Below are 22,298 nucleotides of genomic sequence, written 5' to 3' on the forward strand. Positions count from 1 at the left end.
ACCCTAAAAGGGAAATTCCTACGCAAAATTATTTTCTTGTTTTTTTTCAAATTTCAAATTTCAAAAATCTGAAAAATATAAAAAATTCGAAATTTTCATTTTCTAGTGAAACCATATAAAATAAAAAATAATAAAATAAGCTAAAATAAAATATAACTTCAAGGATAAAAATTATGAGGCATTTGAGAAAAGAAAAAAGAAAACTTGTATACAAAACATATGCGCCTAAAAAAAAAGGGATATTTCAATTTTAAACGGTCACTATGAAACTCAATATGGGCTGATGCGTCTCTTATGGCATTTGTCACACCCATATATACCGTAGAACCGTAGATACTTGGATCTGAGTTAAGTGTGTATATACCTCACTTCCTGTGTGGCTGTACCTTCTCTTGTGCACTTCTATCTTACACAAATTTATTTGTTTCCCTTCGATTATGTCGTTCCTTTCTTACCTTGTACAATGTCTTCTATTATGTTCAGGAAGAAAAATCATTCTCCAAATATCAGGATCGTGAGGACAGGATAGCACTGAAGCACTGTTTTCTTGACAGTGACATCCATTGCGATTGTGATGGTGGATATTCACATAAAGTTACGGCGCATAATGCACGCAAACAGTAATGGTGATCAATAATTTGGGAATCTCCCGAGTATTTGCCTTGTTAAGACCTTTCTACCCATTTCTAGCTAAGGAGGAGAACCACTTATTTCCCGACAAGGATAACAACAACTCGACGAGACAAGACAAGACATCTACCTTAATACAAAATTCCTATAATTCTATCCACTTTTCCAGACAAAGACAGTTTGTACTATCTGCATGGTTACTCTATAATAACAGCCTTGGAAGGCACAAAACCCTTATTGTTTAGGCTTAAACCGCTATCTCGCCATCGTTGCTTCTGAAGGAAGCTAGCCATTTATTTACCAGTCACTGTAATTGCCTCTCTATTGGTATCCCCACTGTTTATTTCACTCTTGCACCAAGGTCATGGGTACTACTGCTAACTGTCTTCTTTTTACTTCAATTTTTTTTTTCACAATTGTTTTTATCTTTTCCTACTTCTTTCTACTGAGGATTCTGAGTCTCTAACCTTCTCGAACTTTCATGTCTCATTACATCGAGGGAAGATCTGTGTGTTTCTATATTTATCTATCCCGCTCATAGCCTGTAGCGTGGCTGTTCTCATTGTCTTTGATTTTGGTTCATAAATTCCTTGTCGTCCTTGTTACGTCATAGATACGTATTACCGATGCTGGCTCAACTATCAATTGTTAGCTTCTAGACCTACACAAACGCCCTTAGAAAACTTACTTCTGCCTGCCTACTTGTAGAACCGATCGCTTGTACTTAGCCATTGTCAAAAGGCAACTTCAATCCTTGGCAAGAACTGGCATTTCTATAGTTTGCAATTACCGTTCAAGTACGGTCATTTATACATTTATTTCAACTATCTCTCTTACTATTTCTAACTACTGTAAAGTATTAGTTCCTAACATATTAGTTCCTAATCTATCAATACCTATCATTAGAAGGATATATCTGCTCCACAGTTGATTAAGATCCTGCTTACTCATTTTTGGCGACCATCAATATAAACCAAATAGTGATTATAGTATACTATCACATAGCTGATTATAATCTCAACCCGGCCCTCAAGTTTCAATTATTATCCAAAACTACACTTGAATTAACAAAAGTAGTCAATTGTACGATAATACTCAAATAAACAAAAAGAAATTATTGGAAATCAAGACTACTAGATCTGTTATATTTTCACATTGTACTTTATTCATATGCATTATTAGTTTAATATTGAATTAATCCTAAAATAACGATACTTATTTTATTTGGTAAATTGAATTTAGAAAAAAACGAGACAAAAAACCAAAATTCTTTCAGATTGAATTTGAAAAGAAGAGAAAAAAAAAAAATAATATACTTGAGGGGGATTATTCAAAGAATAGCTGTAATAAGAAAAAAGGCTCACCGTCCTAATATTGCTTAAAATCTCTCAATTATTTATTAAACTTATTCTGACACATAGCTTATTATACTATTGTTTTTTTATTCAGAATCACAACCCTTATTATTGATTTTGAAGAAATATAAATATAACTCAAACCATTTACCTTGTGTGATAAATTTAATTCTATACTATAGTCTAACTAAACCGTTATTTTTATTTAATTATCTGTTCATTTTTTTTTTCTAATTTTATTATTTTTTTTTGATTCTTCCAAATTAAAACCAAAATTACTATAGACATTTAATTATACATTTTTAATTACTATTATGATTTCTGTAAATATTAAATTTAAAGAAGAAAAGTTTACTATTGAATCCGAATTAGATGAATTAATTTCAGATATTACCATTAAAATTAAAGATCATCTAGATATACCACCAAATAACCAACGTTTAATTTATTCCGGTAGAATTTTAGATCCAGAAAAAACTTTAAAAGATTATAATTTTAAAGATGGACATTGTATTATAGTTATCATACATAAAGAAGAAAAAAATAATCTTCATCCCCCTCCAAATAATACCACAAATCTAAATCCAAATAATTCTGTTTATCCAGCCTCCAACACACCAATAAATTCCCCTACTCCATTTGGTGAAGGTAATATAATTACCATTACAACAACTAGTCCTGATCCATATGGTGTGAGATCTAATGAAGTTCATGATCCAGAAGTTGAAAGGGAATTATTACAAGTTTTAGATCATCCACGTTCTTTCCAAGAAAATGAAATGCTTTTAAACAATCAGAACTTATTAAGATTTTTAATTCAAACAAATCCTCATTTACGTCATATGGATATAAATGGTGCAAGACAAGTACTGAGAGATCCTAGATTACAAAGAGCATTTATGGATGTGAATTTTTTAAATCAACAAATTTCATTAAGAAGAACTGCCATTGAACATGCTAACAATGGTATTACTCACCCTGGTAGTAGCAATGAAACCATTACCGTCGTCACAAGAATTGATGAATCTGGAAATCTTGTTGGTAATGCAGTAGATCAAGAACAATATCGAAGAAATCAAATTGAAGTTGCTCTTCAAGCTCATAGACAAGCTCTAGATAGATTACAAAATCAAAATCAACAGCAACAGCATCCACCTCCAGGGAAATAATATTAAAATTCACAATAACTTACTCCAATCATGAGAAATTCTCTACATCATTATTTTATCCAGTCTTTCATTTTTCTGGTTTTCTTTCCAATTATTTTGCTATTTTTTCTGTTTTAATTTTATTTTGTTTTTTATTTAATCTTCACCTCCTTCACTCAGTTTTTCTCTAATATCATTTTTTATAATTATTTTTAATTTATATTACCTACTTATTTGTTTAAGCTTATATTAAAATTTTTTGTATTTCATTATTCTATCTCATATATATTTTAAAAATAATTGTACATTTAACTTATCTCAATTTTAATTTATAAAAAAATAAAAATAAAAAAAAATAAATAAATATATATATATAAATAAAACACTTTGTTATAGACAGCTATGCAATTGTATTAGCTGATCTCATGTTTATTTATTTTTTCTTTTTTTAACTAATAATATTGAATTGTTTTACTTAGTCCATTGCCCCTTCTTTTTTTTCCTATTAAATGATGAGATATATTATATATATTAAGAATAAAAAAATTTAGAGGTTATAGAAAAAAAATTAAATTATTAGTATAATTTAAAAAATTAACAACAACAACAACAACAACAACAACAACAAAATCTCATAATACTTTTCATTTTCCTTCCTTCATGTCTGACGAACAACAATTCAACGCATTAATTAAAGATTATCCAGAAGATCTACAAAAAAAAGTTTTACTTTGGCTAGAGCAAGACAAGGATGATTCAACGAGAAAAGAAATCATTGACTTATGTAAATCTGCAAATGTTAAAGAGTTGCATGAAAGATTTGATTCCAGAATTACTTTTGGTACTGCAGGTTTAAGATCGACTATGGAAGCAGGGTTTAGTAGAATGAATACCTTAACGGTATTACAGGCATCTCAAGGTCTTGCTACTTATATGAAAAATGATGCTAAAAACACAGGCCAAAAATTAATTGCAGTAATTGGTCATGATCATAGATATCATTCAAAAGAATTTGCAAAAATTGCTGCTACTGTTTTTTTGATTGCTGGCTTTAAAGTATATTATCTAAATGATGATTCATTGGAGGATCCGCGTGATAACAAATTTGTCCACACACCAATGGTACCTTTTACAGTTAAAAATCTAAAAGCTTCAGTAGGTGTAATGGTCACTGCTAGTCATAATCCTAAAATGGATAATGGTTATAAGGTCTATTATTCAAACGGATGTCAAATAATTCCACCTCATGATTCGGGTATTTCACAATGTATAGATGCTAATCTTGAACCATGGGAAAATTCATGGAATTATAAAGAAATAATGGCAAACGCAGAATCTAAGGGGGATCTAATTTATCACAGAGATGTGATGTTAAATGATTATATTACACAATTAGAAGAAAAATTAACATCAAAGGATATAATCCATTTAAGTAAAAAAATTGATGTTAAAAGTAAACCATGGTTTGTTTATACCCCCATGCATGGTGTTGGTTATGAAATTTTTACTAAGATATCTAATGAAATACTTCATATGAAAGAAGGCGAAGATTTTATAGTAGTTGAAGAGCAAAAACATCCTGATCCAGGATTTCCAACAGTCAGCTTCCCTAATCCTGAAGAAAAAGGGGCCATTGATATGGGTATTAAACTTGCAGAAGATAATGGTATTTCTTTAGTTATTGCCAATGATCCAGATGCAGACAGGTTTTCCATTGCTGTTAAATCCAAAGGTTCACAAGGTACGTGGCATCAGTTTACTGGGAATGAAATTGGATATTTATTTGCATATTTTGAATTTCAAAAATACAAAATCTCAAAGCAAGATCTCCATAGGTTGTATATGGTTAATTCTACTGTATCCTCACAAATGATTAAAAAAATGGCTGAAATAGAAGGATTCAATTATGAAGAAACTTTAACTGGTTTTAAATGGATTGGTAATCGAGCAATTGATTTAATTAATAAAGGTAATATAGTTCCATTTGGATATGAAGAAGCAATTGGATATATGTTCCCCACAATGGAAATTGATAAAGATGGTATTGCTGCTACTGTTATTTTCATTCAAGCTTTTATGTATTGGAACCAAATTGATAAGATGGACCCATATGAAATTATACAATTAGGCTTTAAAAAATATGGTGTCTTTATAGAATATAATGGATATTATAGATATACAGACCTTGGTATTACCAAGAAAATATTTGATTATGTGAGATATGATTACGATAAAGGCGTTTCAGAAGGTAATAAGAAATATCCAGATCATATTGGTGAAGAATTTAAAATAATAAAATATAGAGATTTAACAACTGGATACCAATCTGATACTCCAGATAATAAACCATTACTTCCTGTTGACCCAAGTTCTCAAATGATCACTGTTGAAATGATTCCCACTGATAATGAATCGGATGGTTCAATACGTCTTACAATTCGTGGTTCTGGTACTGAGCCGAAATTAAAAGTCTATATAGAAGCCTGCAGCAGATCTGCTACAGAAGCTTCCTTTTTAGCTAAGCAAGCATGGAATGTGTTGAAAAGAGAATGGATGAGACCTGAACAAACAGGTATTACTACAGCTTTCTAGCATGCTATTCAATCACGTAAATATAACACGTAATACAGCACCAAAGTATATCAGGTAAATATTCCTATTTAAGTTATATAGTCTATATAATGATATCTAATTAGAAGAAAAAATTATACAAAAAAAAGACAAAACAAAAAAAAAAAATAAGAACATTGTTATGCCAAGAAACCATTTTACCAGAGCACTTCTCAGATTTCTTAGTGTCACAATAAATATCTTATTGTCAAGTATTTTTAAGTTTCATCAAGAATGTTCTAAAATGTTTAAAATTCTTTTTTTTTTAGATATACGGAGTTTTCTGTGAAATTCTCTTTTTGCATTGAAAAAAAAAAGGCAAATTGTTATACTCTAATGTTTACATCTATAAAATATCTATTATTTAAGAACTATAATGATCATATCTTAATTTGATGCAAGAAAAGAAAAAAACAATAAAAACAAATAAACAAAAAAGAACTGTTTTTGAACTAATATTTTTTTTATTTTTTTCTCTAATTATTTATCATCCATAAAGCTCTCTTAATCAAATATGAGACAATCATTTAAAGAATATTTCAACACACATCCCAATGCCGTCATTGTTATGGATGGTGGACAAGGAACTGAATTAGAAAGAAGAGGTGTTGATGTTTCTTCCAAAGTTTGGTCCACTGTACCATTTATTGGTAGGGAATTCTGGCAAAAAGATGAAAAATCTCAAAACATTTCAATTGTTAAAGATATGTTTCAAGCCTTTGTTGCTGCTGGATCTCAGGCATTAATGTCTATTACATATCAATGCAGTTTTAGTACCATCTCTAGTAACACTAAGATTCAAGCTCTTGAAGAGTATAATGAATTATTGAATAAGATAGTCAAGTTTTGTAGAGAATGCATCGGTAACAGTAAATACTTGATTGGTAGTATTGGACCATATGCATCACATGTAAGTGCCGAATATACTGGTGATTATGGGTTACATCCAGAAAATGTAGACTATTTAAACTATTTCAAACCTCAATTGGATAATTTTAATGATAATGACGATATTGATTTAATTGCCATGGAAACAGTACCTAATAAATATGAATTGAAAGCTTTGTTATCTTGGGATGGAACTACTATCAAGAAACCATTTTATATTAGTTTATCTGTTGGAGACGATGGAAATTTAAGAGATGGGACTTCTATGGATACTATTTCCACAATGTTTCAAAATAGAGAGGTGAAAAACCCCAATTTAATGATGGTAGGTGTAAATTGTGTAAGTTATGATAAGACTTTAATGATAATTAAAAAATTACAAATAGCTGTTCCAGATTTACCGTTAGTTTGTTATCCAAATAGTGGTGAAGTTTATGATCAAATTACACAATCATGGAAGACAAACAATGACATTAAATTGGACTCATGGGAAACTTTGGTGAAAGACTTGGTAGCTAATGGTGTTCGTATGGTTGGTGGTTGTTGCAGAACTACTCCAGATGATATACACAAGATAGCACAAGCTGTGAGTCATTTGAGTCATTGAAGGGGAGAGGGGAGTATGAGTAAGGGGTTATCATATTACTAACTTTCAAAGTTCTGTTAATGATATAGAATAAGCTTTGCTTGACATTATAAGTTTACCTTGTTTATTCTAATGGCAATTTATACTCTCTGATATATATCCTATAAACAAGTATCACTCTGTTGACGAAGCGTCACTCTAGGAACCACCATTACTCTAAATAGCAACAAAGTTGTCCCAATACTCTTCACACTTAGACTACAAATCCTTTAGCAAAAATTTATTACAATATACACCTGGAAACGCGAAAAGTTTATGAGCTTATTATCTTTCCTCTTTTGGATTTCACATGCTTGAGACGCGAAATTGCCTTTTATTTTTTTTTAATTTTTTTGTGACGCATTTTTTTGGTGTCAGAAAATAAGAAATTCGGAAAATTAAAAATTCGTTGGAAATTCGAAAACTGAAACTGAGAAAATTAAAAGGTGTCAATAGAATTGAATTAATTTAAACTAAGCCAGCAATTTCTAAACAAAATATAGGTAACAAATTAAAGCGAAATTTATCTTTATTCAACTAAAATAATAAAAAAAAGAAATATAATATTTTAGTAAAAAAAAATATTTAGATATTAAAATTAAAATTAAGTAAATAAATAAGCATTTTAAGGAATTCTTAAATCTGTTTTGTTCGTTATATATAACTACTTAGAGGCATACACCAATTGTGTTGCTTTAAGGAACATCAGATATTGGTAAAGAGAGGTTACTTTTAAAAAGGTAGATCGTTGGATTAAAGACAGGAAAAGACGTTGATAAAAAGAATACAATACGATTCAGTAGTAACACTCAAGAAATTCCCTTATATGTATATATCACAATGGTGTTGAATTTCAGTATCATCAAGGAGAAACAAAAGCAAAAAGATGAACTTCCCACAACTCGTTCGAAATTATATCCTAAGAAAAGTGTTTATGACAGAAAACGTAGGTCGCCTGCCTTTTATTGGACATGTATATTGGCCACCTGTCTAGCCATTTATCTGTTGTGCAAGGCTACTTTGGGTGACTCGTCGTTTGATCCCCTGTCAGCGATTAATAATTATAATTCATACGGTAGTTATCCCTTGAGTCGTAGTTCGAATAAAAATTATAAAAACGCCAAAGAATTAGAAGATGTTGAATATTATGACTATGATTTCCGTTCCATTGATGAAATGAGCTTCCATAACTTTGATCAAGGTGAACAACATTATTTGATTACTCAATATGGCGGGGATGTGGTAACTTCTAAGGATAAAGAACGTTACATCCAAGAGATGGAAAATTTACTAAGTTCATCTGTAGATAAATATGATCTATCTCAATTCGAAGGTACTGCTAATGGTGCTGAAAATCGTGAACATTTATTATATTTGACACCATTAAGAGATGCAGAACATGTCTTGCCAATGATGTTTAAGCATTTAATGAATTTAACTTATCCACATGAATTGATAGATATTGCTTTCTTAGTTTCAGATTGTTCCGAAGGTGATAAAACTTTGGATACCTTAATCACATTTGCTCGTCATTTACAAGATGGTACCCTTGTAGATATCTTTAAAGATATGGATGCGTCTATTGCCAAGAGTGAAAAAAAGAATGAAAATCCAAATAAGCATTATTTGAAATTTATGGATCAAAATTATATTAAAATGGCTGATGCATCATTTGCTGGCCCACATCATAACGAATATAATAAGCCTTTCCGTTCTGTTCAAATCTTTCAAAAAGATTTCGGTCAAATCATTGGTCAAGGGTTTTCTGATAGACATGCTGTTAAAGTCCAAGGTATTAGAAGAAAATTAATGGGTAGAGCAAGAAATTGGCTTACTGCAAATGCTTTAAAGCCTTATCATTCTTGGGTTTATTGGAGAGACGCAGATGTAGAATTATGTCCCGGTTCTGTCATTCAAGACTTGATGTCCAAAAACTATGATGTCATTGTACCAAACGTTTGGAGACCGTTACCAGAATTCTTAAATAAAGAACAACCATATGATTTGAATTCTTGGATGGAATCAGGTGAAGCTTTAGAACTGGCAAAAACTTTAGATGAAGATGATGTCATTGTTGAAGGTTATGCAGAATATCCAACCTGGAGAGTTCATTTGGCTTATTTAAGAGATCCAAATGGTGATCCAAATCAAACTTTAGATATTGATGGGGTCGGTGGTGTTTCTATTCTTGCAAAGGCAAAGTTATTTAGACATGGTGTTCATTTCCCAGCTTTCACTTTTGAGAATCATGCAGAAACTGAAGCATTTGGTAAAATGGCTAAGAAAATGGGATACTCAGTAGGAGGTTTACCAAATTATATGTTATGGCATATTTACGAACCAAGTGATGATGATTTAAAAGATATGGCAGCTATAGAAAGAGGAGAATATAACCAAAATTGATGAAAAATTAAAGCATGAAAGGAACTTTGAAAAAGATCAATTTATAAGATAGAAAATAAAAATATTATAAAAAGAAAAATAAAAGAAAAAACAAATTAATATTGAAAATAAATTCAACATCTCTTTATTCCTTCATTATTTCATTCCTACTTTCATTACATTTATTACTTGATAAAAATTTAAACTTTTAATGCATACATATTTGAACTTTCATTTGTTTTATATTTGTTACTAATGTTATTGTTTGTTTGTTATTTTTCTTTTCCATCTTCTGCATCTTTTTTTTTATTTCTGGTTTTAATCTTTTTTTCTGCTTAGTTTACACAATGTCTTTTGTCAAATAAAAACTCTTATTATCACTTGACTATCATCACATTATTACTGTAATGTTGTTGTTTTCTCTCTTTCTGTTTCATTTCTAATTGAAGAAAAAATATCTATATAACTACAAGAAATCATCATATGAGTAGATGATTTTTTTGGTATGCGTCTTATTTTTTTCGACATTTATAACGATTTATTACTCAACCATATTTTTAATAAGACTTTTTTTATTACTTTTTTAATTCAAATCTTTCTCTTGTTTCAATATTAAATAGTATATTTATTTATTCCATTTAGGTTACCAATATATTTTATAGTAGTTAAGTTACCTTTCTTTATTTTAACAGCATTTAACTACACATAATTTTGTTTGCAAAGTATTGATATAACATTGAAATATAGTAGTAAAAAGTATTATTATTATTATTATTATTATTATTATTATATGTGATTAAAAAAAAAAAATTAAATATCAAAGTAAATGCTTATAGTTGTATAAAACAAGGGGATAAATGAAATATACTAAAAAAATCTATTTGTACTATTAATAAAGGAGGTGTTATGATAAATGTATGTATGTATGTATATGTACAAAGAAAATTTATTCCACTTGTCCAATATGCTTGAATTTAATTTATTTATAGTAGGAAGAAAAAAAACAAAAAATGTAAATACCATAAAAAAAGAATCAAGTATCAGTAAATGTTGATATTTCTAATTTAAAGGTTCACCATCATCGCCATACGTTATGTTGTTATCTTCAGCAGAAACACCAAGAATATTAGCTGCATACATGAATGTGGAATGTTGTAATTGAGTTAAATATTGGGACATGACATCTGAACCAGGAATAGTTTTCCTTGTATTTCTGTTTTTATTTTTATTTCTAGGACCTCTAAATGGATTTTTTTCGTCTAGAACTTCATCAGGTAATTGGCTTAAAATTTCATCTTCAGTATCAGAAGTAATGAATTTTGGATTATCATTCTTTGGCTTTAGTTTTGTCTTACGGTATGTTCTTGTTAAAGTTGATGACGCCATTGGTGGATACTGATTTAAAACAGGAACTTGATTTGATTGTAAAATTTTTTGATTATGCGAACGATGTACTTTACGTTTATTATGCTTATTTTTATTCTTTTTTAATTTTTGATTATCAATGTTTTCCAAAGTCAATGCATCAGAATTATCACCACTACCAATAATTAATTCTACATCAGATAAATCATCAGATGATTGAGAATCCAATTCTTCATCTTCATTTTCATTAGAAAATTGTTCAATAGCATTATCAGTACTACTAGTTTCATCATCTTCGTGATTAGAGGTATCTGTGTTAATTTGACTAGGATCTATATTTTTAGTTACTGCTACAGTGGCAGAAGTAGTAATAATGCCCAGAGCTTCTAAAGAGGCAGGATCTACTTTATGATCATCATCAAAACTAGTTGCAGGAGAAGTTAGTTTTTGGGTATCCTCTGGTGTATCAATATCATTATTTGTTGTGTTTATAGTTGTATCAGTTTCTGATGATTCAAAAGTAATTCCTAAAGATTCTAAATTGACAGCAGGCTTTCTTATCTGTGAATTATTAGATAATTTATTATTATTTCGTAAATTATTTTCTTCCTGTAATCTACGCTCTTCTTCAATTTTTTTTAATTTTATTTGATATGCAGGTTTTTTAACTTTCTTGAAAAATTTAGAATTTTTAGTGGCAACTAAATTTTTATTCACATTACCACATCTATCTTTACCATAACCAATAATTAATCCATTATATCTACCATCAAATTTATTATGGAATCTTATACCATCATCTTCATTTACTTCTTCAACCAAAGTAATGGCAGAATTTATATTCATAAAATTAATCCAGCAACAATGGCCGTCATTTAAATAATTAATTTGTTCAATTTCACCATATTGAGAAAAATCTTTCCTTAATTGAAGTTCATTTGGTAATTTATAAATCTCATGGTATTTTTCATAATCAGGATTGTTAATAAATTTATCTTTAAATGCAAATTCTGGTAAACTTACATAAACATTTCTATTAGCACCAATAGTTACAGCTAGTGAAATTGATTTTGGTAAAGGACCTGAATGATTTCCCCAGCCTACTTTTAAAATGTTACCATGTAATACAATTGGATCAATATAAGCATTAGCAAAAAATTGAGCTGCATTTGTTGCTTCAATGAATGTTACAAAACAAATATGCTTGTCTCTTAAAAACACAATTTTCTGTAAAATCCCACCACGAACTACATTACAAAGATCCTCTGGTTTAGAACGAGGATTGATATTACCAATATAAACCGTTCTATTGCCTGGACCACCACCTAATACAGCTGATAATTCCGTGGATGTATTAAAATGATTCTCTAAAGTTTGTGTCAAATTATTATGTGTACCTTGCTGTTGTGGCTGTTGTTGCTGTGGTTGTTGTGGTTGTTGTGTTGCCGTGAATAAAACTGAAGGTTGTCTTGATCGTTGTGGATCCATTGGGTCAATCATATCGAAATTACCAGCAAACATTGGCATAGGCATTGATTGTGGAGGTAACATGTTCATATTCATATTCATATTCATATTTACATTCATATTCATGTTCATGTTCATATTCATTGTCATATTCATATTCATATTAAATTCGAATGGTTGTTGGTTTAATAATAAATAATTTGAATTACTTAAATTTGTAATTGAAATATTTTCTAAATCTTGATCAAATTCTTCTACAATTGGTTGATTATAAATTTTTGCAGAAATGATTAATTCATTATCTTTCAAATCAATATTTTTCAATTTTTCGTTTAAAATTTCGATTTCCTGATCCATTGAAAGTTCATGTACAGTGACATTCGAATTTTTTCTTGATTTATTACGTATCGTAATATCGTTATTATTAATTGGATTATCATTACTATTATTGTTATCATTAGAAGTATTATCATTAGAAATATTATCATTAGAAATACTAACATTTGATTTATCATTGTCTGAATTTAAACTTGTAATGGGAACATTGGATTTATTGTTATTATTAATCTCATTTGGTAAATTAACGATTGAAGAAATTTTTGACGATGGAGTAGAGTGAGATATAGTTGATTTTGAATTTTCAGAATTTTTATGATAATTAGTTTTTGAAACGAAAAAACAATCAAAAATATTTAATTCATTTAACTTTGCTTTAAAATAATCAAAAGCTTCAATTGCCATTAAAATATTTGAAAAAGTTAATAAACAATAGTTATTACCGAATTTTGAAATTGGAGTATCCTCGATTTGATCTTCATTATCATCTCCAATTGTATTTTTATTATTTTTAGTATTATTTTCAATATTTACAAGTGAAATAGATTCAAGAATATATCTATTATTTAAATTATTATTAATGAATAAATTCAATTTTTCATTTATCAATTGATCTTTAGAAACAACTCCGTTAAATTTTAACAATAAGGATCTTGTGGCACCTCTTTTAACCAAATCAGATTGTAAAGCACTTGCAAACGTCAATGGGAAATTTTCTTTATTTAAATCATTTCTAATATCTTCAATAACAATTTCTTCTCCATCTGTTTCTTCTTCATCTTCTTCCTCTTCTTTAATTGTATCAATTTTTAAGTTTTTATTTGATGAAGAAGATTCATCTCCATTATCACTTGCATGTTCATTAATTGGATGATTATAATCAGTGAATTCGTATTTTAAAATGACAAAGCTTAAAGTTAAAGATTTTGAAGACAATTCAGTTTTAAATTCCATTAATCTTTGTAACACATTATTATAAAAGTCCAAACAAATTTCCCTTGAGACAAAACTTAATAAAATTGAATTGTATTTTGAACCTGGATTTAATTTAATTAGATAAACACTTTCAATAGGACCAAAATTAATGAAATTTTTCACTAAAGTTCTTGTGTCAATTGATTGATTAATATTTTCTAGTAATAAAGACCTTGTTCTAAATTCATCAGTACCTTTTGGTAAGATTTTATAAGACACAACTAATGGGATTTCCAATAGTTTGTTAATATCAATTACACTTGAATATTTTGGTTTTTCAATAATCATTGGATTTTCTTTAAATGTTTGTTGAGAAATACGATAAGAATTGTCGTCCTTCAATAATTTTCTATTAATTATATGGTTATTTCTAATTCTATTAGAATTATTTCTCGAATTTCTAATATTTTGATTATTTAAAGGAGGATTTTTCAATATTGGTACTGGTGGTATTGGATAATTATCATATTTAGAATTCAAATTTAAATTGGACATGGAACTTGAATTTGAATTTGAAATTGAGTTTGAATTTGAATTTTTCCTTGAAAAGCTTTTCCTTGTTGGAGTAGAAGAAATTGAAGTAGCAGAGTAAGGAAAACTATGTATATTTGGAGTTGATACAAAGGGAGAACCCATTAATAAATGAGAAGGTAACAATGTAGCACCATAACTTGGATCAAATGGAGTTGGTGGGGCAGATGGAATTGGGCTATAATAGGTGGGGTTCAATGCAGAAGTATGATCTATCATGTTTGTATTTGAATTGTTAATTCTAAATTCTTGATTTGAATTATCGAAATATGCATTATTGTTGGTAAAATTTTGGTGGAAATACGTTTGATTGTTGGAATTAGAATTAGTAGTAGCGTTTGGATTGTTAAAATAAAATTGATGTTGATATAAATATTGATCATTCATCATATTGTTTGTACTGAAAGGAGTACCTCTGTTTCTAGAATTGTTTCTTGAATTAGAACCATTCCACCTTCTAGAATGTTTAGACATGATGATAGCGTAGATTAATCTATCGGTGTATTAATTTAGCGAAGTATTAGTGTAGCAATTAAGGATTAAATGTAATGATCAATATAGCGATGTATCAAGTGTAGCAATCTAGTAATGTTAAATGATCATAATCCAGTGCTGAAACAACGAGCAGGATGGGTATATATAAACGAAGTTCTAATAAGAAAGTAATAGTGTTTTTTTTAGTAAATTTTCAATTTTTTTTAAAAGTTCGAATATGATTGATTGGCAATTATGATTAGAAAATATGTGATTGACCAATATGATTGGCAAATATAATAATTTCAATTATAATTAACTCTATAAGCAAAGGTTAAAGGATTCAAAAAAAAAGAAAAAAATAGTAAATGAATACAGCCAGTTGTTTGCAGATAATCTTGCAAATAGCTTTGCAAATACTTTTCTCTTTTAAATGGTTTTCCAAATGAATTTTCAAATGTTTTCTTGAAATACTAGTCAAGTTATTGATCAAAGATCAACTCTTTGTTTTATACGGGTCAAACAACAACAGACCTGGCCGATTTGCGCATTTTGCACGACGCGACACGGCGCGACACGAAACATGTGACACATAACACGACTCATATAGTTTATAACACTCCTGGTTTCTATATTTTCATTATCATATTTAGTTTTGTAATGGTTTTTCCTACCTGGTAATAGTTTCAGTTTGTATTATTCTGAATTGGGACCTTTTTTATGTTTCAAGTAGTGTTCTAAATTTAGCACAGGTCATGTGAACAATTGTCCATGCTGTCTTTTCTGCTATTAAAGTGATAGAGTGTGATTTATAGCATGATACTTTGGAGCAATAAGACTTCTATAAATTGTCCTACGATGATTTATTTTAGGGCATTTTTCCTTATAGGAAAATTTGGTGCTACGACTTTTTTGCTAATACGGTATTGTAATATGGTAGTAGTAATACTAAGATAACTGTAATTAGCGTAACAACTATGGAGTAATTGTGGGAATGTGATGAATGTTTTAATTCAAGAATTTGGCAAAAATAAGCAACTAGATTAAGTAAGTTATACGTATATTATATTTGGCTATTATTCACTACTAAAGGAAACTCCGACGACACAAATTCGGCCGTGACAGTAATGATAATAAAAGGGGGACATGCCAATATTTATTTATTAGTAGATTTCTATAAGTTAAAATATATCTATATTTATTTAAAAAGCTATATATATGTATTTAAATTAATCATGGTGGAACCTGATCTTATTAGCTCCTGTGTGAAAGAATCACGGTTTATTAATAGTACTGATGTAGTTCATTGGTCTTTAAAAAGCGATCATGGAAGTTTTATAGTAATGGAAGAAAAAGAGAGCAATGATGTATGGAATCAAATTGATCAAATCATAGTAGATGAATCTATTGAAACTAAATATATTTTTTTCATAGAGAAACCGGATAATGGATCAAGAATTGATAAATGGTTTCAACCGAGTGCGATGAAATTTTATATCATCTTTAAAACATTATTACCTCACTTTAATGAACCTTTAAAGTATTCTATTGAAAATATTGGATTATTTATATTTAATAAAAATATTATGGTTATCATTACAGAAACATTTTTCCAAAAAAATGAAGTAGAATTTAAAAAACTATTTTTAAACGGAATGATATTACAATTTAATGATGATTTTTTAATTACAAGTTGTTTTAATATTTTTATGGTCGTAAATAAGATTGCTATAAAGATCTTCCAAGATTTCAAAGATTCTTTAGAACTGATAAAAGAAACGACAGATTTCCAATCAATGGATGAATCCTCACGACAATCTTCTGATAATACAAAGAAGGAAAATTCAAAGTCACCGGAATCCTTTATCAATACTTATTCACTTGATAATGAAGAATTTTTAAACCATCAAGGGTTTAATCTCCCAACTATACAATTAAATAATACTTTTGAAATTTATTTATTCTTCAAAAAATTCATGACTATCAAAGAAAATGAAATTGAAATTTATTTTAATATTGGGTTTACTCAATTTAATAATTCGTCAAGGCCAAGTATAGAAAAATTTAATAAAATGTTGGAAATTAATCAAAATTTAATTAAACAATGTTGGAGTGTTTTAAATCAAATTTTCTCTCAATTGTTACAAGAATACTATAATGACGACAGTAAGACTTTATAAAAAAAAAAGAAGCAGTAATGAATGAAAAGTAAAAATAAAAAGACAACACATAATTATTTTTTTTCTTGTTTTGTAAATTCAGAACTCTTTTTTTTTGCCTATAATATTTTAATAATAATAAATTATTCCGGATTATTTAATTCCTTTTTTTATAAATTCTTAAGGAGAATAAAAAATATATAATATTAAAACCATTTTTTAACACATCAATTAAACAAGTAATAGAAAAAAATGAATTTTTCAACAAATGAAATAAGAACGGTTAAATTGATTTTAATCTTTTGGTTAATTTATATCTTCAATTCAAATAGTATTAAATTATTAAATGATCAATCATTTAACTATTTTAATAAACACATTCAATTAATGAGTAATAAGCAACATGTAAAAATAAATTCATTATCGTTAATTATTGCTCATCCAGATGATGAAATTATGTTTTTCAGTCCTACCTTATTGCAGTTAAATAATTATTTGGAGAAAGATATCATGTTCAATGTAGTGTGTTTATCACAAGGGTTAGATTCAACAGGATCTTTTAAAGATCCACAGAGAGTTCATGAATTGAATGATTCCTTAAATCTTTTATTTAATAGAGGTTCTAATAATGAGCATAACAGAAATTTCAAATTGATTCAATTGGATTATACAGATGGGATGAAAGAAATTTGGAATATGGACTTAATAGTAGATGATTTATTGCAAAATTTAAATTTCACTGATAATGGTATAAATTTATTATTAACTTTTGATAAATCAGGTGTCTCAAATCATAAAAATCATCTTGCTTGTAATGAAGCTGTTACAAAGTTATTAAAGTATTCAAATCCAGATTCAAATTTAATTGGTATATTTTTAAATAGCCATTCCAAAAATTTCTTTCTAAAATATTCATTTTTCGTTTCCAAATTGTTTACCATTATTAAATTGAAGTTCTTTAGATCAATCTCTTTATTCTATAGTTTTTGTTTCCCAAACTCCGATTTTTTGCAATCATATCAAATCATTTCACATTATGACTTGAATACAAAGACAAACCTTTCATTCACTTTTTTTAATCCGTTTGCAAAATATATGTTATCATATTCAACTATGTTGAATGCTCATGAATCTCAAATGGTTTGGTTTAGATATTTGTGGTGGATTTTTTCAAGATTTGCCTTTATTAATGATCTAACAATCGTCAACTAGTAAAAAATGGTCATTCTATTCTTGTATACAACTATACATGAACTTTAAAACTTTTTTACATTCTTGCATTCACATATATAGAGCATTTGGAAAAAGTGATAATTTATAAATTTACTTATCTTAAAATTTTTTCTTTGTTAATGGTGATTAGAATATTTATATGAATATAGAACAATATTTTTTTTTATCTACAAGACTATAAATTACAAATTCTATGGAACTTCAAGTCATTTTAATTTTGTATTACCACATTCTACCTAAGATCATATCTTCTTCATCCATTTTATCATTAATAATGTTATTTTTTCAATAGAATTTTTTTCATTTGCATTAAGGTTTCCATAATATTCCTTTCTTGATTTTCTATATTCAAGACGTTCAAGACGATATTCTAAAAGTTGTTCTTTATTATTTGTATCTAATGAATATTTTTCAATAAAATCTAAGGGTTTATTGCTAGTTAATTTTCGATCATTTATCAAATATTTAAGAATCATTTTCTGATATTTCAATAATATTTGATAATCTTTTGTGGTAACTTTAGATGGTGTTTTAAACAGTGATTTCTTAAAACAATTATCCATTATAAATAAACATTTGTTCAAAGAGATTTTAGTATTGAATAAATGATATAAATCCCCCAATAACATTTTATTATATGGAATATGGCAACTCTTGAACGTTGAATTTCTTGAACAATAATTACTATAATAGGTTAACATCGTGTAAAAACTATCATAAGGTATCTCTCCATTAAAATCTGTTGTAGTATCCCACATCTGTATATTCCACCTAATTATTCTACACCAAGTAGAAATATTTAAATGCAAATCTGGATATCTTTTAATAATTTCTTGAATTAATTTATTAGCCTTTTCAATATTATTAGAATTATTGTAAACGTATGATGAAAATATTGCAATTACAATGTCCGACGTTAATTCAACATCATCACAACTATCTGATAACCAATTATCTTTAAAATATTGTTCTGCCAAATCAAATCTGCCTAGTGATGTTAATGAATATATTAAAGTTGAATCGAATTCGCCAGTTCTTATAAAATGGAACAATTTACCTGATAATTTCATATCATTTGTATTCTTTTTTATATGTTCCACTATTTGAATTGGGACTTTTTCATAAACTGCTTTATAACTACTAGGTAATCGATAATAACTCGAATTATTACCTAATTTAAAAGATCGTTTGCCCTGGTTTTTAATAAACCGATGATTAATGGGTTCTATCCTCCAATTTGTTGGTAAACCACCACAATATAGCTTTAAGAAATTTATTATAGTCTTTGAATCAGGTATTTGAAATATTTCTGCGTTATATCTCTTAAGAATATACATCAAAGCTGTTGTAGCTTTTTTCAATTGGCCAGCTTTTATAAACCAAGTAATGACTTTATTTAAATCATATAATTGAATAGGATTTAGCGGTGTTGAACTATGTTCAGCAATAGATTGAATATGAGAATTATTATTGGAATTTAAAATGGGATGTTCGATTCGTTCTATATATATCTGATATACTTTAAAAATTAATTCAGAATGAGACTTGAATGATAGTCTATCAGAATCCTTTGGTTGAAAATGATTATATTTTACTAGTAAATTAATTACAATAGATAGATTCATATCATTAAGATGTTTATTAACCAATTTATTTAATGCCTTGGCATCCAAATAATGCCACTGTATTAATTCATCAACAAATTTTTTATAATTAATGCTCGTTCCATCAGAGGTGTTGACATCATCCGTATTATTAACATTATTAGTTGATGTATAATTGGGTTGTATCAGTTGAGATTTAAGTTCTGATTCTTTACTTAATTTTAAAAATTTTTCATAGATCGTTAAATCATTTATATTGTTTGCTTTATCGTTCTCAATATCAAAATTAGGTATATTAGCAGAAATATTTGTCGAATAACATTTAGATAATATTAAAGAACTTGGCGTATAATTGACGGTCCATGGAATATTAGTTACTAGGAAACTATCATTAGGATTGGAAATACTTTTAAGATAATTGTTTTTATTACAATTATAATAAGGAGATCGTATGCATTGTTTGTAGCTCCTTGTTAACATAATTTAGATGTACAATAAGAATTCATTAAAGTGTCTAGTTAACAGTTTGATGAACTTGGATAATAGGTTTGATTTTTCTATTATTTTAAAATTCTTTATTACAATATAATTTATCCATGAATGATGAGATTTTTTGATTTTTTAAAGTGACAATCTTACAGCTTCTTTGGTAATAGGGTATTGAGTAACCCTACAGTAACATAACTGCAACCCTGATAATAGGGTTAACAATAATTAAAAAAATATATTAATAAATAAGTAAATTACTCTAATCTTATAAAGTGTTACTAAAATGATAATGGAAATTAATAATAGAATATAATATCGTATACGTAGAATAAGTAAGATAAAATGGGGTAAAAAAAGAGAATACAAATGAAAATAGATAGAGTCTATTATAAAAAAAAATCGTGTAAGTGACGGAATATGACAATAATTGATATGCGAATAAAAGAAGGTTTAAATCATTTTAATTATTTGACAAAAAAAACTTAGTATTCTAAAGAAATGAAAACCTTAAAACAACATCCAGATAGCACCACCAACTAAGATGGCCAAAACACCAGCTGTCAAAATAGCTGCACCGACTTTATCACCAGTTTTAATATCTAAATCATTAGATAACACATTCTTACTTGTTTTATTTAGACCTGCATTTGCATCACCTTCAGAACTACCACCATCGATACTTGTATATGGAGCTGGACGATCATGAATTAATAGATTTTGGATGACTTCTAAGGCAGACATTTGTTCACCTAATCCGTAATAGCCATCATGTGTACTTGCTTGCCAATTCAACCCACAGGTATGACCATCAGTACCACCGTTACAAGTTCTTGCAGCACCTTGTGCACTGGCTAAAATTAATGGATCGATTATATCTCTTGTAGAAGGTACTAAAACACTTGTAAACCCTAACATACGAGAAAATAAACTCTTGAAAGATCTTTGATCATTGTTACACGTCTTTGCAGTTTGGCATGCACTTTCATACATAATATCATCTTGAAAGAAGTATGCCTTAGCACCATTTAATAATTGAGTCACACGAGTTTCCCAAATAGATGAACCATTTGTAGCATTATACATATAGGCAGCACCTCCTAACATACAACCATTATTATAAGACCATTGATATTTAGTAATATCTGTACAATTTTCTGAAATGTCAGCACCATCATACACCTCTGCAGCATTATCCATGTTTACATAGCCAACGCCAGTTAACCAATCAAATACGTCATTAGCAACATCTAGATATGTATTGTTACCTGTGTATCTACCTAATCTGGCAGCCATTTGGAAAAGACAAGCATTAGAGATAGTATTCTTATAATCATAACCACTATTCCAGGTAAAAATTTGCCATCTTAGACCACCACCACAATCTGCAGCGTCCCATCTTGACCACATAGTATTGAAAACTGCTTGACCCATAGCTAACCAACCTGGACCTTCTGTAGGATTTGTAAAATTACGTTCCACAGCATCCATAACAGTCAACCCCCAAATACATTGATCATCATTACCTTCTACCATTGTTTGGTTTTGTGGGATATAATCATAATCTGGACCTGTTTGAGCAGTTAAGGCGTCAAATAAAAGATCAGCATAGGTATCGTTTTGACATAGATACCAATTTTCTAACATACCTCCAAAAGCTTCACCAGCTTCCCACCAATAATATGGAGGTTGGAACATACCGACTGTACCACCGTATTGAGTACCCCAGTAATAATCCAGCATACCCTTGATAATTAAAGATGTAGCACCACAAATGGACTCCTTTGAAGAAGTATCAAGGTCCATAGCGAATGTAAAAGAAACAAACGAAAGAGCCGATAGTATTAGTTCATTGAGTATCATTTGAATTAGAATTTTATTATATATATGTGATTGTTGTGGTAAGGCGTTTTTAATATTTGATCCAGTAATATTCTTATTTAATTCACCGTTCTAAAAGGCCTTCTTATTTTTTTTTTGTGTGTAGTTAAATCTCGTTGGATTAGTTTAAGTAAGCTAGAATCAAGTTC

At 28.6% G+C, this 22,298-nt stretch overlaps 9 protein-coding genes across 9 annotated transcripts; 6 read left to right on the top strand and 3 right to left on the bottom strand.

The window, feature by feature from the left end:
- Positions 1-2,299: 2,299 nt before the first annotated feature.
- On the top strand, positions 2,300-3,154 carry TBLA0B03240 (uncharacterized protein; the record flags this gene model as incomplete). Its single annotated transcript, XM_004178636.1, has 1 exon — positions 2,300-3,154. The coding sequence occupies one exon, from the start codon at positions 2,300-2,302 to the stop codon at positions 3,152-3,154; it is 855 nt and encodes a 284-aa protein (XP_004178684.1).
- Positions 3,155-3,793: 639 nt separating this feature from the next.
- Positions 3,794-5,725, top strand: PRM15 (phosphoribomutase PRM15; the record flags this gene model as incomplete). The annotated part of the gene is made up of 1 exon (XM_004178637.1): positions 3,794-5,725. The coding sequence occupies one exon, from the start codon at positions 3,794-3,796 to the stop codon at positions 5,723-5,725; it is 1,932 nt and encodes a 643-aa protein (XP_004178685.1).
- A 532-nt stretch (positions 5,726-6,257) lies between these two features.
- TBLA0B03260 (homocysteine S-methyltransferase family protein) lies at positions 6,258-7,238 on the top strand (the record flags this gene model as incomplete). Its single annotated transcript, XM_004178638.1, has 1 exon — positions 6,258-7,238. The coding sequence occupies one exon, from the start codon at positions 6,258-6,260 to the stop codon at positions 7,236-7,238; it is 981 nt and encodes a 326-aa protein (XP_004178686.1).
- An 858-nt stretch (positions 7,239-8,096) lies between these two features.
- On the top strand, positions 8,097-9,659 carry VAN1 (Van1p; the record flags this gene model as incomplete). Its single annotated transcript, XM_004178639.1, has 1 exon — positions 8,097-9,659. The coding sequence occupies one exon, from the start codon at positions 8,097-8,099 to the stop codon at positions 9,657-9,659; it is 1,563 nt and encodes a 520-aa protein (XP_004178687.1).
- Positions 9,660-10,697: 1,038 nt separating this feature from the next.
- NAB6 (Nab6p) lies at positions 10,698-14,786 on the bottom strand (the record flags this gene model as incomplete). The annotated part of the gene is made up of 1 exon (XM_004178640.1): positions 10,698-14,786. One exon carries the CDS (start codon positions 14,784-14,786, stop codon positions 10,698-10,700), a length of 4,089 nt encoding a protein of 1,362 aa, XP_004178688.1.
- A 1,127-nt stretch (positions 14,787-15,913) lies between these two features.
- TBLA0B03290 (uncharacterized protein) lies at positions 15,914-16,966 on the top strand (the record flags this gene model as incomplete). Its single annotated transcript, XM_004178641.1, has 1 exon — positions 15,914-16,966. One exon carries the CDS (start codon positions 15,914-15,916, stop codon positions 16,964-16,966), a length of 1,053 nt encoding a protein of 350 aa, XP_004178689.1.
- A 231-nt stretch (positions 16,967-17,197) lies between these two features.
- On the top strand, positions 17,198-18,157 carry GPI12 (N-acetylglucosaminylphosphatidylinositol deacetylase; the record flags this gene model as incomplete). The annotated part of the gene is made up of 1 exon (XM_004178642.1): positions 17,198-18,157. One exon carries the CDS (start codon positions 17,198-17,200, stop codon positions 18,155-18,157), a length of 960 nt encoding a protein of 319 aa, XP_004178690.1.
- Positions 18,158-18,420: 263 nt separating this feature from the next.
- Positions 18,421-20,262, bottom strand: AEP2 (Aep2p; the record flags this gene model as incomplete). The annotated part of the gene is made up of 1 exon (XM_004178643.1): positions 18,421-20,262. One exon carries the CDS (start codon positions 20,260-20,262, stop codon positions 18,421-18,423), a length of 1,842 nt encoding a protein of 613 aa, XP_004178691.1.
- A 516-nt stretch (positions 20,263-20,778) lies between these two features.
- On the bottom strand, positions 20,779-22,131 carry DFG5 (putative mannan endo-1,6-alpha-mannosidase; the record flags this gene model as incomplete). Its single annotated transcript, XM_004178644.1, has 1 exon — positions 20,779-22,131. One exon carries the CDS (start codon positions 22,129-22,131, stop codon positions 20,779-20,781), a length of 1,353 nt encoding a protein of 450 aa, XP_004178692.1.
- Between the last annotated feature and the right edge of the window lie 167 nt (positions 22,132-22,298).

Source organism: Henningerozyma blattae, chromosome 2, assembly GCF_000315915.1.
Source record: "Henningerozyma blattae CBS 6284 chromosome 2, complete genome".
NCBI lineage: Eukaryota > Fungi > Ascomycota > Saccharomycetes > Saccharomycetales > Saccharomycetaceae > Henningerozyma > Henningerozyma blattae.